We start from the raw sequence: 12,338 nt of genomic DNA, 5'->3' as shown, positions 1-12,338 counted from the left end.
CAGTGATTGGTCGATTCGAACACCTCACGCTCAGTGATTGGTCGATTCGGACACCACATGCTCGGTGATTGGTCGATTCGAACACCACATGCTCAGTGATTGGTCGATTCGAACATCTCATGCTCGGTGATTGGTCGATTCGAACACCTCATGCTCGGTGATTGGTCGATTCGAACACCTCACGCTCAGTAATTGGTCGATTCGAACACCACATGCTCAGTAATTGGTCGATTCGAACACCTCACGCTCGGTGATTGGTCGATTCGGACACCACATGCTCAGTGATTGGTCGATTCGAACACCTCACGCTCAGTGATTGGTCGATTCGAACACCTCACGCTCAGTGATTGGTCGATTCGGACACCACATGCTCAGTGATTGGTCGATTCGAACACCTCACGCTCAGTGATTGGTCGATTCGAACACATCACGCTCAGTGATTGGTCGATTCGAACACATCACGCTCAGTGATTGGTCGATTCGGACACCACATGCTCAGTGATTGGTCGATTCGAACACCACATGCTCAGTGATTGGTCGATTCGGACACCACATGCTCAGTGATTGGTCGATTCGAACACCTCACGCTCAGTGATTGGTCGATTCGAACACCTCACGCTCAGTGATTGGTCGATTCGGACACTCACGCTGGTAATCGCCAGGGCGTCATCGCTAATGTAGCGCTTGGATTGTCGAGCCATCCTCCAAACAGGTATCCTTAAAGCAGCTTTACGCACGGGCATTACACATATTCTGAATCAGCCAGTTTGAAGCGCGTGAAGAGTTTATAAACCACAGTCTTATTGTCCCCGTCCCAGTTTTGCCTATACGCCCAACAAATCAGAGACAAGAAGTCGCCACTACTCAGCAACAACATTGTGTCTTCAACCATATTTACGCGATTGACACCCGACAAATCGAGCAGAGGTTCCAACTCTTTGCAAAGACTCTTGTCATATTTTGTACGATTACTCCAAGAATGTGACACCCAGCACTTCATCCTAAACATCTTTATAGCTGTCAGTCGCTCGGAATCATCAAAGATATAAACATGTATGATGCCTCGCTCTCGGTTATACCCAAACTCAGGGACGTTTTCCTTTCGCCCGGTTTTCCGGAACAGAAATTGACTTATGAATGGAACAGGAAGTATCTGAACTAGTCTGAAGTTTTCCCCGTCGTCATCGCTGCCTGGAGTTTGTGACCGAGAATCAACGTACGTGATGCGACCATCTGGCGTGATATAAATATAAAATGGATATAGACTGGTCCAAACCTGTTCCTTAGAAAGTATCCCCGTCGCCTGGGTTATCCATGTGATATTGAATAACGTTGTCATGAAATTACCTATTTATGTAAAAAAATAAAATAAAAATCTTAAGAACTAATTTGAGAAGAAGATTCGTTGAAACTACTTGTACATGTACATCTTAGATGTGTGTGGATTCAAATTGATGATACCGTTTATATAGGGGCCGCTAGAAGTGGACAAGCGATTCCGCTGGAATATTCTGTGACTGGTCGAAATTGAGGGGCAAAAGGGTTGAAATTCTCTCTACAAAAACCGTTTTCCATTTCAATTTGTTTATAATATTTTGAAGTATTTAAAAAATGACCCTGAAGCCACTGTGGATATTCCAGCTGGCAGAGGGAAAATTACAAGTAATTTCGAATTGATTGAATCTCAACAAAATTTTGTGTACAACTTCCTGACAGTAACACAAATATATCCTGCAAATTTCAGCTCAAAATCCCAAGTCGTTCATGATATTTTGATTTATTTCCAAACCTGAAGACCCTTGAGACACTATGGATATTCCAGCTGGCAGAGGGAAATTACAAGTAACTTCAAATTGATTGAATCTCAACGAAATTTTGTGTACAACTTCCAGACAGTAACACAAAGATATCCTGCAAATTTGAGCTCAAAATCCCAAGTCGTTCATGATATTTTGATGTATTTGCAAACAAGACCCTGAAGTCACTATGGATATTCCACCAGCTGGCAGAGGGAAAATTACAAGTAATTTCAAATTGATTGAATCTCAACAAAATTTTGTGTACAACTTCCGTAGTGGCTTCAGGGTCATTTTTTAAATACTTCAAAATATTATAAACAAATTGAAATGGAAAACGGTTTTTGTAGACAAATATATCCTGCAAATTTCAGCTCAAAATCCCAAGTCGTTCATGATATTTTGATGTATTTTCAAACAAGACCCTGAAGTCACTATGGATATTCCACCAGCTGGCAGAGGGAAAATTACAAGTAATTTCAAATTGATTGAATCTCAACAAAATTTTGTGTACAACTTCCAGACAGTAACACAAATATATCCTGCAAATTTGAGCTCAAAATCCCAAGTCGTTCATGATATTTTGATGTATTTGCAAACAAGACCCTGAAGTCACTATGGATATTCCACCAGCTGGCAGAGGGAAAATTACAAGTAATTTCAAATTGATTGAATCTCAACAAAATTTTGTGTACAACTTCCTGACAGTAACACAAATATATCCTGCAAATTTCAGCTCAAAATCCCAAGTCGTTCATGATATTTTGATGTATTTTCAAACAAGACCCTGAAGTCACTATGGATATTCCACCAGCTGGCAGAGGGAAAATTACAAGTAATTTCAAATTGATTGAATCTCAACAAAATTTTGTGTACAACTTCCTGACAGTAACACAAATATATCCTGCAAATTTCGCAAGTTGGACAATACATTTTGTTGCGCTACAATCAATTTAAATTACTTGTAATTTTCCCTCTGCCAGCTGGAATATCCACAGTGGCTTCAGGGTAAATTTTTAAGATACTTCAAAATATTATGAACAAATTGAAATTTTGAGCTGAAATTTTCAGGATATATTTGTGTTACTGTCAGGAAGTTGCACACAAAATTTCGTTGAGATTCAATCAATTTGAAATTACTTGTTATTTTCCCTCTGCCAGCTGGAATATCCGTAGTGGCTTTAGGGTCTTCAGGTTTGGAAATACATCAAAATATCATGAACGACTTGGGATTTTGAGCTGAAATTTGCAGGATATATTTGTGTTACTGTCAGGAAGTTGTAAACAAAATTTAGTTGAGATTCAATAAATTTGAAATTACTTGTAATTTTCTCTCTGCCAGCTGGAATATCCATAGTGGCTTTAGGGTCTTCAGGTTTGGAAATACATCAAAATATCATGAACGACTTGGGATTTTGAGCTGAAATTTGCAGGATATATTTGTGTTACTGTCAGGAAGTTGTAAACAAAATTTAGTTGAGGTTCAATCAATTTGAAATTACATGTACTTGTTATTTTCCCTCTGCCAGCTGGAATATCCGTAGTGGCTTTAGGGTCATTAGGTTTGGAAATACATCAAAATATCATGAACGACTTGGGATTTTGAGCTGAAATTTGCAGGATAAATTTGTGTTACTGTCAGAAAGTTGCAAACAAAATTTGGTTGAGATTCAATCAATTTGAAATAACTTGTAATTTTCCCTCTGCCAGCTGGAATATCCATAGTGGCTTTAGGGTCATTAGGTTTGGAAATACATCAAAATATCATGAACGACTTGGGATTTTGAGCTGAAATTTGCAGGATAAATTTGTGTTACTGTCAGAAAGTTGTAAACAAAATTTTGTTGAGATTCAATCAATTTGAAATTACTTGTAATTTTCCCTCTGCCAGCTGGAATATCCATAGTTACTTTAGGGTCATCAGGTTTCGAAATACATCAAAATATCACGAATGACTTGGGATTTTGATATGAAATTTGCAGGATATATTTGTGTTACTGTTAGATAATTGTACACAAAATTTGGTTGAGATTCAATCAATTTGAAATTACCGTGTAATTTTCCCTCTGCCAGCTGGAATATCCATAGTGGCTTCATGTTTTAGCTCTGTATCTACCTTGGGAGGGAGTCGATCCCTCGTACGAGGCCGTGAGGCTGACCATTGTTCTGGTTGTGAAGTTGTCTTCAGACTGAAGATAGGGCCAACTTGGATTGTGGCAATCCCCCAATTTCGGCCATACCCTTGTTGATAAGCAATTTCTTGTCTCAAGATAAACATGTATGGTCGAAACAGTTTGCTGTTGCATCAATCGTGACCTTCCCTCTTAATGACTTTCCCTCAAATCGATGTGCTGCCAAGAGGTTCAGGATGTTCAACAGGTGTGTGAAAGTGTCGTGTATCAAACAATTCTGGGCAGATCGATCGCTCTGAACTTCACTCGCCTGTGACCTATTTAATCGGGGAGTAGACGAAGCAAAATGGCCGCTTGCGTATGCAGTCCACTCTCCAAGCTTCGCCATTGGTAACGGTTGTCAGGGGCCAAAATATATAAGCTCGCCTCGTAAGTGGTCAACGGAGCAAATGTAATTCTACGGAGCAAATGCGGCTGTTCCTCTCATTGGGAGATTGTTGGCAGTCACGTAAATACGCGCCTGCGCAGGTGTCGAGTCAAATACCTAATCTCACAATGATAGGATAGCTAGCATTTGCTTCGTAGGGTAAAAGTACAGTAGTAAACGGTGCTAGTCAATCACTAAGCTACCGTTACCAATGCATACTGAACTTCTAGCGGTATTTCCTCCGTCCGTAGTCTGGAAGCCGAGCAATGTCAATACATTGAGGGTCCAATGGCGAGGCCGGGAGATTGGTCATTACCCTTACCTCCACGCGTTCTTCTGGCCTCGCACACGACTATGACCTTATTCCTTAGAAATAGCGGACGGAAATGTTCAGTATATATATCGGAACACATATGCCAATGTGGTATGATTATTCGTCGCACGTTACATGTCAAAACATGAACTAAGTCATAAACCAACTTCCTGGATTCCCTGCTCCCTGTTTGAACAAGTAGTGTAACTTCCATGTCATGGAGTTTGGACCAAATATTTTGGAATTCAATTCCACACGCCAACACCTTTACTAAACGATAATTTCCGTCTGTTTCAAGCTGATAGATTAGGAGAGACTTTATAGCTCCTGACGAGGGACCGGTCAGTGTGCCCCTGGTGGGTTTTGTAGAGTGGATGAATCCGAGGAAGTTAGTTCCCGAGTCCAGCATAAACTGGAATATCTCGTTCTTCATAATCGTCACACGCACAGGCGGTCTAAAGGAGAATCTCCGCGGGCGTTCGTAGTTCAGTTGAGACTTCTCCTGCAAAAAAGTATTCACCAAAACTATTTGATCAATGGCAAGATACACCCCCGGGGCGCTCCATTTGTCATTTTATTCATACTCCCTTTAGGAGAGGTAAGAGGTTGATGTGCATCCGGAGTGTAATAATAACATTGCCCCTCTCAACAATAAGGCCGGGACCTCAGCTTTACATCTCAGAAGAAAAGCGTGACGGGATTTAAAGGGTAGCTAAAGGCAGACACTAGGTGGTAAAATTGGTTGTCTCTGGGACTGATATACACAGTATTGGCCACTAGTGTCATTTTCCATGCTGGTTCCCTTCTTCTTTTTCAACGTCTGTAGTGGAATTGCTACACACGGGTTAACATTTAGCAACAACGAAAAACAAAAACATGGCTGAAGTTTATAAATTCGTCAGTCATTCCTTCATATGACACATAGACAATCTTTTCCTGGTTCCAACAGCCTCATAGACGTCATACCTTTTTCTGATACATCGAGACGCCTTGCCTGGCTCCGACCTGCTCCTTCTCCAAACATGTTCCTTTTGTACTGCTCATCTGGCACCGAGAAGCGCCAACATCAGTGTAAAATGTAATCGAGGCGCAATCCATGAGCCAAAAACAGACCACAAGGCACTCACTTACAGACCGGATCGAGTTACTCTCGATGGTCGGCTGGAGAACTTCCACGTCATATCCAATCCTTTCAAAGTATACAATCCGGGGCTTTTCCATCGCCATTTTCATCCTGAATGCCCGGATGACATCTAGCACATCATCACGTTGACCTCAACATACGGGCACTTGGTGCGTGATCAGACTTTACATATTAGAATTTGTTCTATGCCTTTACATTATCATCATCCGTCATCATCATTTGTTGACGGCGTTTGTAACCGTTTCCTTGTAACCGGGCGCTGACGGTTTCAAAAACGAAAATGACTTTATTAGCCATCTCATTGGGAGATTGCTAACAATAGCATTCCGCGAAGATGACGTCACTGCAGCTGCTGCCCTCTATTTCCCCATCGCTGAATTACAGGCAATGTCGGACAAACATGCGGTTTCGTAATGGATTCAGGCTTTCTATCTAGGGCAGTTAGATTCAATCTGGCACATGTTCGAGTGTTGGAAATACTACATAATTGTTCTGAATATTTCTCTCTCTGACTCTATGGTATCATTCATGCTAAAAACAATGCAGGGTCAAAGATAATTGACTTTGAAATAAGCTCAAATGCGTAGAAATAAGTGTCGATGTCCGACTGTCACGTGACTAAAACGTCATCAATATCTTATGCAAATGACCTTGTGAGCTATAAATAGTAACTTCGCGGAATGCTATTGGTCAAGAAGAAACTTCGACACGTCACTGTCTCGATGGCGGTAAACAACAAGTCTGCTTTATAGATCTGTACGGTACATTGGTACGTTCCATAACATATTTGACACGTTTCTATGACAGACAGACTTCCATGGTAAACGTCTAATGCAAACTCTTCCTTTGGGTCATATCCGGTCGTCCTGTCGGTAGCAGGCGAAGTGGCGGGCGCCATATTACATATTTTCACGGGCAAATTTTTCCATTAAAACCGACGTAAAATGATTCAAAGCGAAGTTCGTATGAACAATACAATAAGGAAGCTGCACGCGTGGCTGATCGGAGTCACCAGATCACACGAGATGATTTACTCCGGTCTGAAAGCACGAGACCGTCTGTCGACCAGATCAATGCACTCAGGGTATATGATCAATTGCCCTTCCCTCGCCTCAATCAGTATCAAAGGAATTGATGCATCAGTAAGTCATACGCGAGTTTCTGAATGGAAACCTAGTGCAGGCCTAGTTGTCTGCACGTTCATCAGGCGGAGTCTAGCAAACTGCTCTGCGCTGGACTTTTAAATAGGAAATAAGAAGGTGCATTTGAAGGGTGTAGCGCTTGCTGTGAGAAATCCCATTTGAAGCTGAAATAAGAAGAATTTTACTATCGGTACACTCCGTAAAGTTCTGTTGACAGAAAGGGGATGGGAACAAAAATATATATTTTGAAATTGGGGTGGGGTGGGGGTTCAAAAGCTGATACTAGTCTTCATTCATATCAGCCAATGCCGGGGCCATCACATGAATCGTAAATCCGTCTCCGAGTGATCATTTTTATGAAGATAAGTTGAGTTGAATTAGAGATGCCAGTTTTGTGCGCTGCCTGCATCCCCAGTAATCATTTTATTGGTTATTGCAAACATGCGCAGAAAAGTGACATATATGTTGGCCGCAGTCTCCAGGCCTCGTCATTGGTAATTGTCGCCAAGTGATGACTTGTCCATGTGCAGAAAAGTGTGACCTGTGTGTGTGCAGCAGTCTCCAAGCATTGCCATCGGTAACAAAAACATCCCAGGCTCCTGCGCAGTCGCGTAACACCGTCTTTCCGCGCTGCCAACACTAACCTCCATTTTGGATCCGTTATTCCACGATTCGTGGAGTCAATCACATGTGCTTACCAGAATCATATCTGCCGATCAGCCCAGAATCACCTGATCTACCAAACATGAAGCAACTCTACACACATTACTCTTCTTCCGTCTCCAGGTATCGAAGTATAAACCCATTTGAGTAACAGTCTAGGAATCCGGAAAATTAGAATAGTTCACCTAATCCAATATAAATTCTATGATGCGCCATCATAAGTTCTATAATGGATTCCATCACATTATCTATGATGGACCAATGGTAGTTAGAACCATGTTGTTCCAATATAGATTCTATGACGGGCCATGATAGAAGCCATCATGATTTTCCTCCGTTAGTGACTCTATGACGGGCCATGATAGAATCTATCATGATTTTCCTCCGTCAGTGATTCTATGACGGGCCATGATAGAATCTATCATGGTTTTCCTCCGTCAGTGATTCTATGACGGGCCATGATAGAATCTATCATGATTTTCCTCCGTTAGTGATTCTATGACGGGCCATGATAGAATCTATCATGATTTTCCTCCGTTAGTGATTCTATGACGGGCCATGATAGAATCTATCATGATTTTCCTCCGTCAGTGATTCTATGACGGGCCATGATAGAATCTATCATGGTTTTCCTCCGTCAGTGATTCTATGACGGGCCATGATAGAATCTATCATGATTTTCCTCCGTTAGTGATTCTATGACGGGCCATGATAGAATCTATCATGATTTTCCTCCGTTAGTGATTCTATGACGGGCCATGATAGAATCTATCATGGTTTTCCTCCGTTAGTGATTCTATGACGGGCCATGATAGAATCTATCATGATTTTCCTCCGTTAGTGATTCTATGACGGGCCATGATAGAATCTATCATGGTTTTCCTCCATTAGTGATTCTATGACGGGCCATGATAGAATCTATCATGGTTTTCCTCCGTTAGTGATTCTATGACGGGCCATGATAGAATCTATCATGGTTTTCCTCCGTTAGTGATTCTATGACGGGCCATGATAGAATCTATCATGATTTTCCTCCGTTAGTGATTCTATGACGGGCCATGATAGAATCTATCATGGTTTTCCTCCGTTAGTGATTCTATGACGGGCCATGATAGAACCTATCATGGTTTTCCTCCGTTAGTGATTCTATGACGGGCCATGATAGAATCTATCATGATTTTCCTCCGTAAGTGATTCTATGACGGGCCATGATAGAATCTATCATGATTTTCCTCCATTAGTGATTCTATGACGGGCCATGATAGAACCTATCATGTTTTTCCTCCGTTAGTGATTCTATGACGGGAACAGTCAGCAGCCTGTGTGTTGATCGATGAGACAATTGTGGTTAATCATCTGGTACATGTGAAATACCTCGGTTGCTGGCTAGGGCCTGGTTGTTGGAAGCTGCGCTATCTGCTAACGGTGGACTGATGGCCAATAAACCACCGTCATCTCAACGTGCCGCCAAGTTAATGCACGTTGGATAGCCATTTGAAAAGCTAAAAAATCGATGTTAGAAAAAACATTGCCGCATTGAAATCAATATTATATGTATTTATAATGATGGCGTTGTCATTTATGTGTAAAAAAATGTTTTGTGTTCGAATTGAAAGCTAGGAATTACCTTTGTGAGATATTGGCGAATCTGTTGAGCGTCCAAATCAATATTAAATAAATGTGTACTAAAATGTATCTTGTGTCCCAAAAAAATCAATCCAAATATATTGACACCTTTAAGCAGTTATGCATAGTTTGTTTCGGTGCTCTGCCTGTAAAGCCTTTACCAACACCATGAATTAGTCCGGAAGCTAGCATTTTTGCCTGGGTGTTAAAATGGAAATGTTAATTTGTCCGGATGCCGCGCAGAACTGCAGCTGGCAAGTTTCTGAGCATGAGTTATGGGTGTATGCTAATGAGCGGCCCTGGAGCACTCTGCAAGCTGGAGAGGGGCCTTGCGGAAAGGGGCATCTCACCTGTTCGTGGGTCTCCTGTGTCCGGCTTCCCGGTGTTCATTTTTAAAACATATGTTTGTTCATATTTTCATGAATTTCATGCCATTATTATTATTATTATGTATCTTTATTCATGTAATAATCAATTACATTGTGGTGGCGTATAACAAAAGAACGAAAGGTGACAAAAAGATTCACAAATACCGTACATAACATAATTTGTATGTTTGCAATAGTGCTCAAAAAACCGGCGGAGGACGGCCGCAGAAATCAGAGCCATTCCCCAGTCACCACAAGATAGTAAAAGAACTCGTCTTTAAATTTCAAGCTCAAAATTGTATCTGGCCGCGTAAGACACTATACTGTCACTGATGAAAGTCTAGCAGTTTTGTTCTGAAGCGTGACAACATTCTGAGGAGGAGGCATACATCATTCCGCCACTATAATTGTCCATTTGTATTGAAACTCCACTGTGTCGGGCAATGCAGCAACCTCCTTCTCAATGTCCTCGTCACTGATCACGCCCAACGCCGACACGTACCTCTGCCGCAGCATGTAGCCATATTGCTCACGACTGACCTTGACCTTATACGACCTCTCCACTGGGGAGTCCGGGGTGAACTTGTAGCCACATTTTTGAAAAACCGATTCACAAATGCGTACAGACGCTGAATAATCCACAGGTGAATAATTACCTGTTGTTTTAAGGCGTTTCGCGACGTCTGGACTAAAAAATCCTCCGTCTCCAAACGTTGTGATGACTTTTCCTCCTCTGCGCAGCTGCGACCGGACGTTTCGCAATGTCTCCTCAAGCGTTTCTATCGGTAAATGATGAAAACATTGACTGATGACCAACACATCATAGGTTTTCGTAAGGCGGGAAAACTCCAGTCCGTCCAGGTTGATACACTGTGCGTTGGGGACTCTCTTTATGACCAGTTCAAGCATCTGCTGGCTTGGGTCCACAGAAGTTGACGTTTTGAAATGGTAGCCCCTTTCAGAGAGTATACGCTGCAGCCAGCCGGATCCGCAGCCAACATCAACGAAGTCTTGGTCGTTGGAGAGGCGGCCGTACTGTAATGATGAAAAGTTGAATTACATGCAAGGGCGCTCCTCAAGCACACGGCGAAACTAAGCCTAGTGGATCTATGACGTCACATTTTCAATAGCCAACCAGATAGGAATAATGTTCACTTGGTAAACCGTGGTCAAACTTCATGAGATCCTATTAGTATCATCCAACCAGTTTTGTGAAGGTCATTGTGACGACATAGGTTCACTGACGCCTAGCAGTCGCTTGGCGGATGCACTGACCGTTGCTAATATTGTACATGTAGAGTATTGGAAAAGCCCTCAGTAAATGTATGACAATTTAGGAAGACCAGCGTCTACTTTATCAGGTTCTATGCAATTACCTTGATGAGGACTTCCACGAGTTTGTCCGCAAACTGATCCCTGAAAGAGTATAACTTGTCATAATCTGCGGCGATATCGGCGTAGTGGTCGGGACAAGCCATGATGGTATTCAACCTACACGCCCAAGCACAGGAAACGTTGTCATTCTCTGCAAAATTGCACACCAAAGAGCGCGGATGAACAGCTTGTGATATAAAAACGATACATTTGAATATGTTAAACGCAGTATTGTAGTGAATAGCATTATATCACTAGGGCTGTTCAAAGCCCAGAACATGGTTATATTCACCGATAAGCCACTGATAACTTTAATCCTCCGATAGGCCGAGTTGTTCAAAGCCCTGTTAGGATTTAGCTGCCGATGTCATGTCGGCTGCCAAATGGCTCGAACCAATTACAATATCACTACTATAACTTTAAAATGAGTGCTCCTACTAGTTCTCGGGCAAGGCACTTAGTCGACAGGCAAGCTAGAGGTTCAGCACCGTGGGCAGCTCCTTGATAGGCCATGCCAAGAGTGCCTCTTCAGATACATCAAGTATTGAAAGCTATGGTAGAGCACATAAACAGACCATGGTCACCTGAATTTGAAAATCCCTTCATAATCAAGGGCTAGCTCTGACTAACACAGCACCGATAGACAACGCCCCTATCGGGCCACTAGTCTAGATCCCAAATTGGTTGTTTCCATTCAATTTGACCTCTCTAATCAGGACACCTCTCTATCAAGGACAGCACTTGTCAGCCCCGAGGGTGTCTCTGACAGAGAGATTCTACTGTAGTGTGTATAAACAAAACGTCAAAAGAATATCTTCCTGGAAAATTTTACTATTTTTTATAATATGTTATTGTACTGAAATAAATCCATGCTTTTACCAGCGCAATAGTACATGTGTATTAGTACGGAGAGTAATGCATATTTCACATGCTGTAATGTCTCTGTACGGCAAACTTCATCAATGTCTGATAACTCATTTATGACCCGCTCTATATGCATAGCTAATCACATCTAATTCGATAATGGATGCCGTGTCGATAACTTTCCATATCGCTACGTATTCTGGGAAGTAGTCCGCGCTGCCGCCCACGAGCGAGGCTCGCCGTGACTAGGCAGCCAAACGTCGAGTGTTGAAGGCGAAAACACGTGCTCGGTGTATGGATTTGTTAGGATACAAGTTGGAGGTGCCAAATGGCTTTGAAGGTAAGAATATTTTCCCCTTTTCGATTCGTCATTACGTTTTTTGCCGATTGGGGCTCATCGACCCCCTTTTTCATCGTTTTTTCATCTTTATGACACGTTTAGGCGACGTTAGGCTTAACGTTTCCCTGAAGTGTTAATTGAGCGTCCAC

The 12,338-nt window shown here is 42.1% G+C and overlaps 2 protein-coding genes across 2 annotated transcripts; both read right to left on the bottom strand.

Annotated features, from left to right (window-relative positions):
* Positions 1–650: 650 nt before the first annotated feature.
* LOC135498994 (uncharacterized) lies at positions 651–7,111 on the bottom strand. The gene is made up of 3 exons (XM_064789586.1): positions 5,635–7,111; positions 4,678–5,170; positions 651–1,347 (listed from the first exon to the last, which is right to left on the bottom strand). The coding sequence occupies exons 1-3, from the start codon at positions 5,899–5,901 to the stop codon at positions 743–745; spliced, it is 1,365 nt and encodes a 454-aa protein (XP_064645656.1). The 5' UTR covers positions 5,902–7,111; the 3' UTR covers positions 651–742.
* A 2,626-nt stretch (positions 7,112–9,737) lies between these two features.
* Positions 9,738–11,140, bottom strand: LOC135499151 (malonyl-[acyl-carrier protein] O-methyltransferase-like). Its single transcript, XM_064789825.1, has 2 exons — positions 10,988–11,140; positions 9,738–10,646 (listed from the first exon to the last, which is right to left on the bottom strand). The coding sequence occupies exons 1-2, from the start codon at positions 11,087–11,089 to the stop codon at positions 10,002–10,004; spliced, it is 747 nt and encodes a 248-aa protein (XP_064645895.1). The 5' UTR covers positions 11,090–11,140; the 3' UTR covers positions 9,738–10,001.
* Positions 11,141–12,338: the final 1,198 nt, after the last annotated feature.

The sequence above is a fragment of the Lineus longissimus genome, chromosome 14, assembly GCF_910592395.1.
Source record: "Lineus longissimus chromosome 14, tnLinLong1.2, whole genome shotgun sequence".
In the NCBI taxonomy this organism is placed as follows: Eukaryota; Metazoa; Nemertea; class Pilidiophora; order Heteronemertea; family Lineidae; genus Lineus; species Lineus longissimus.
This window is presented reverse-complemented; position numbering and strand designations above follow the sequence as displayed.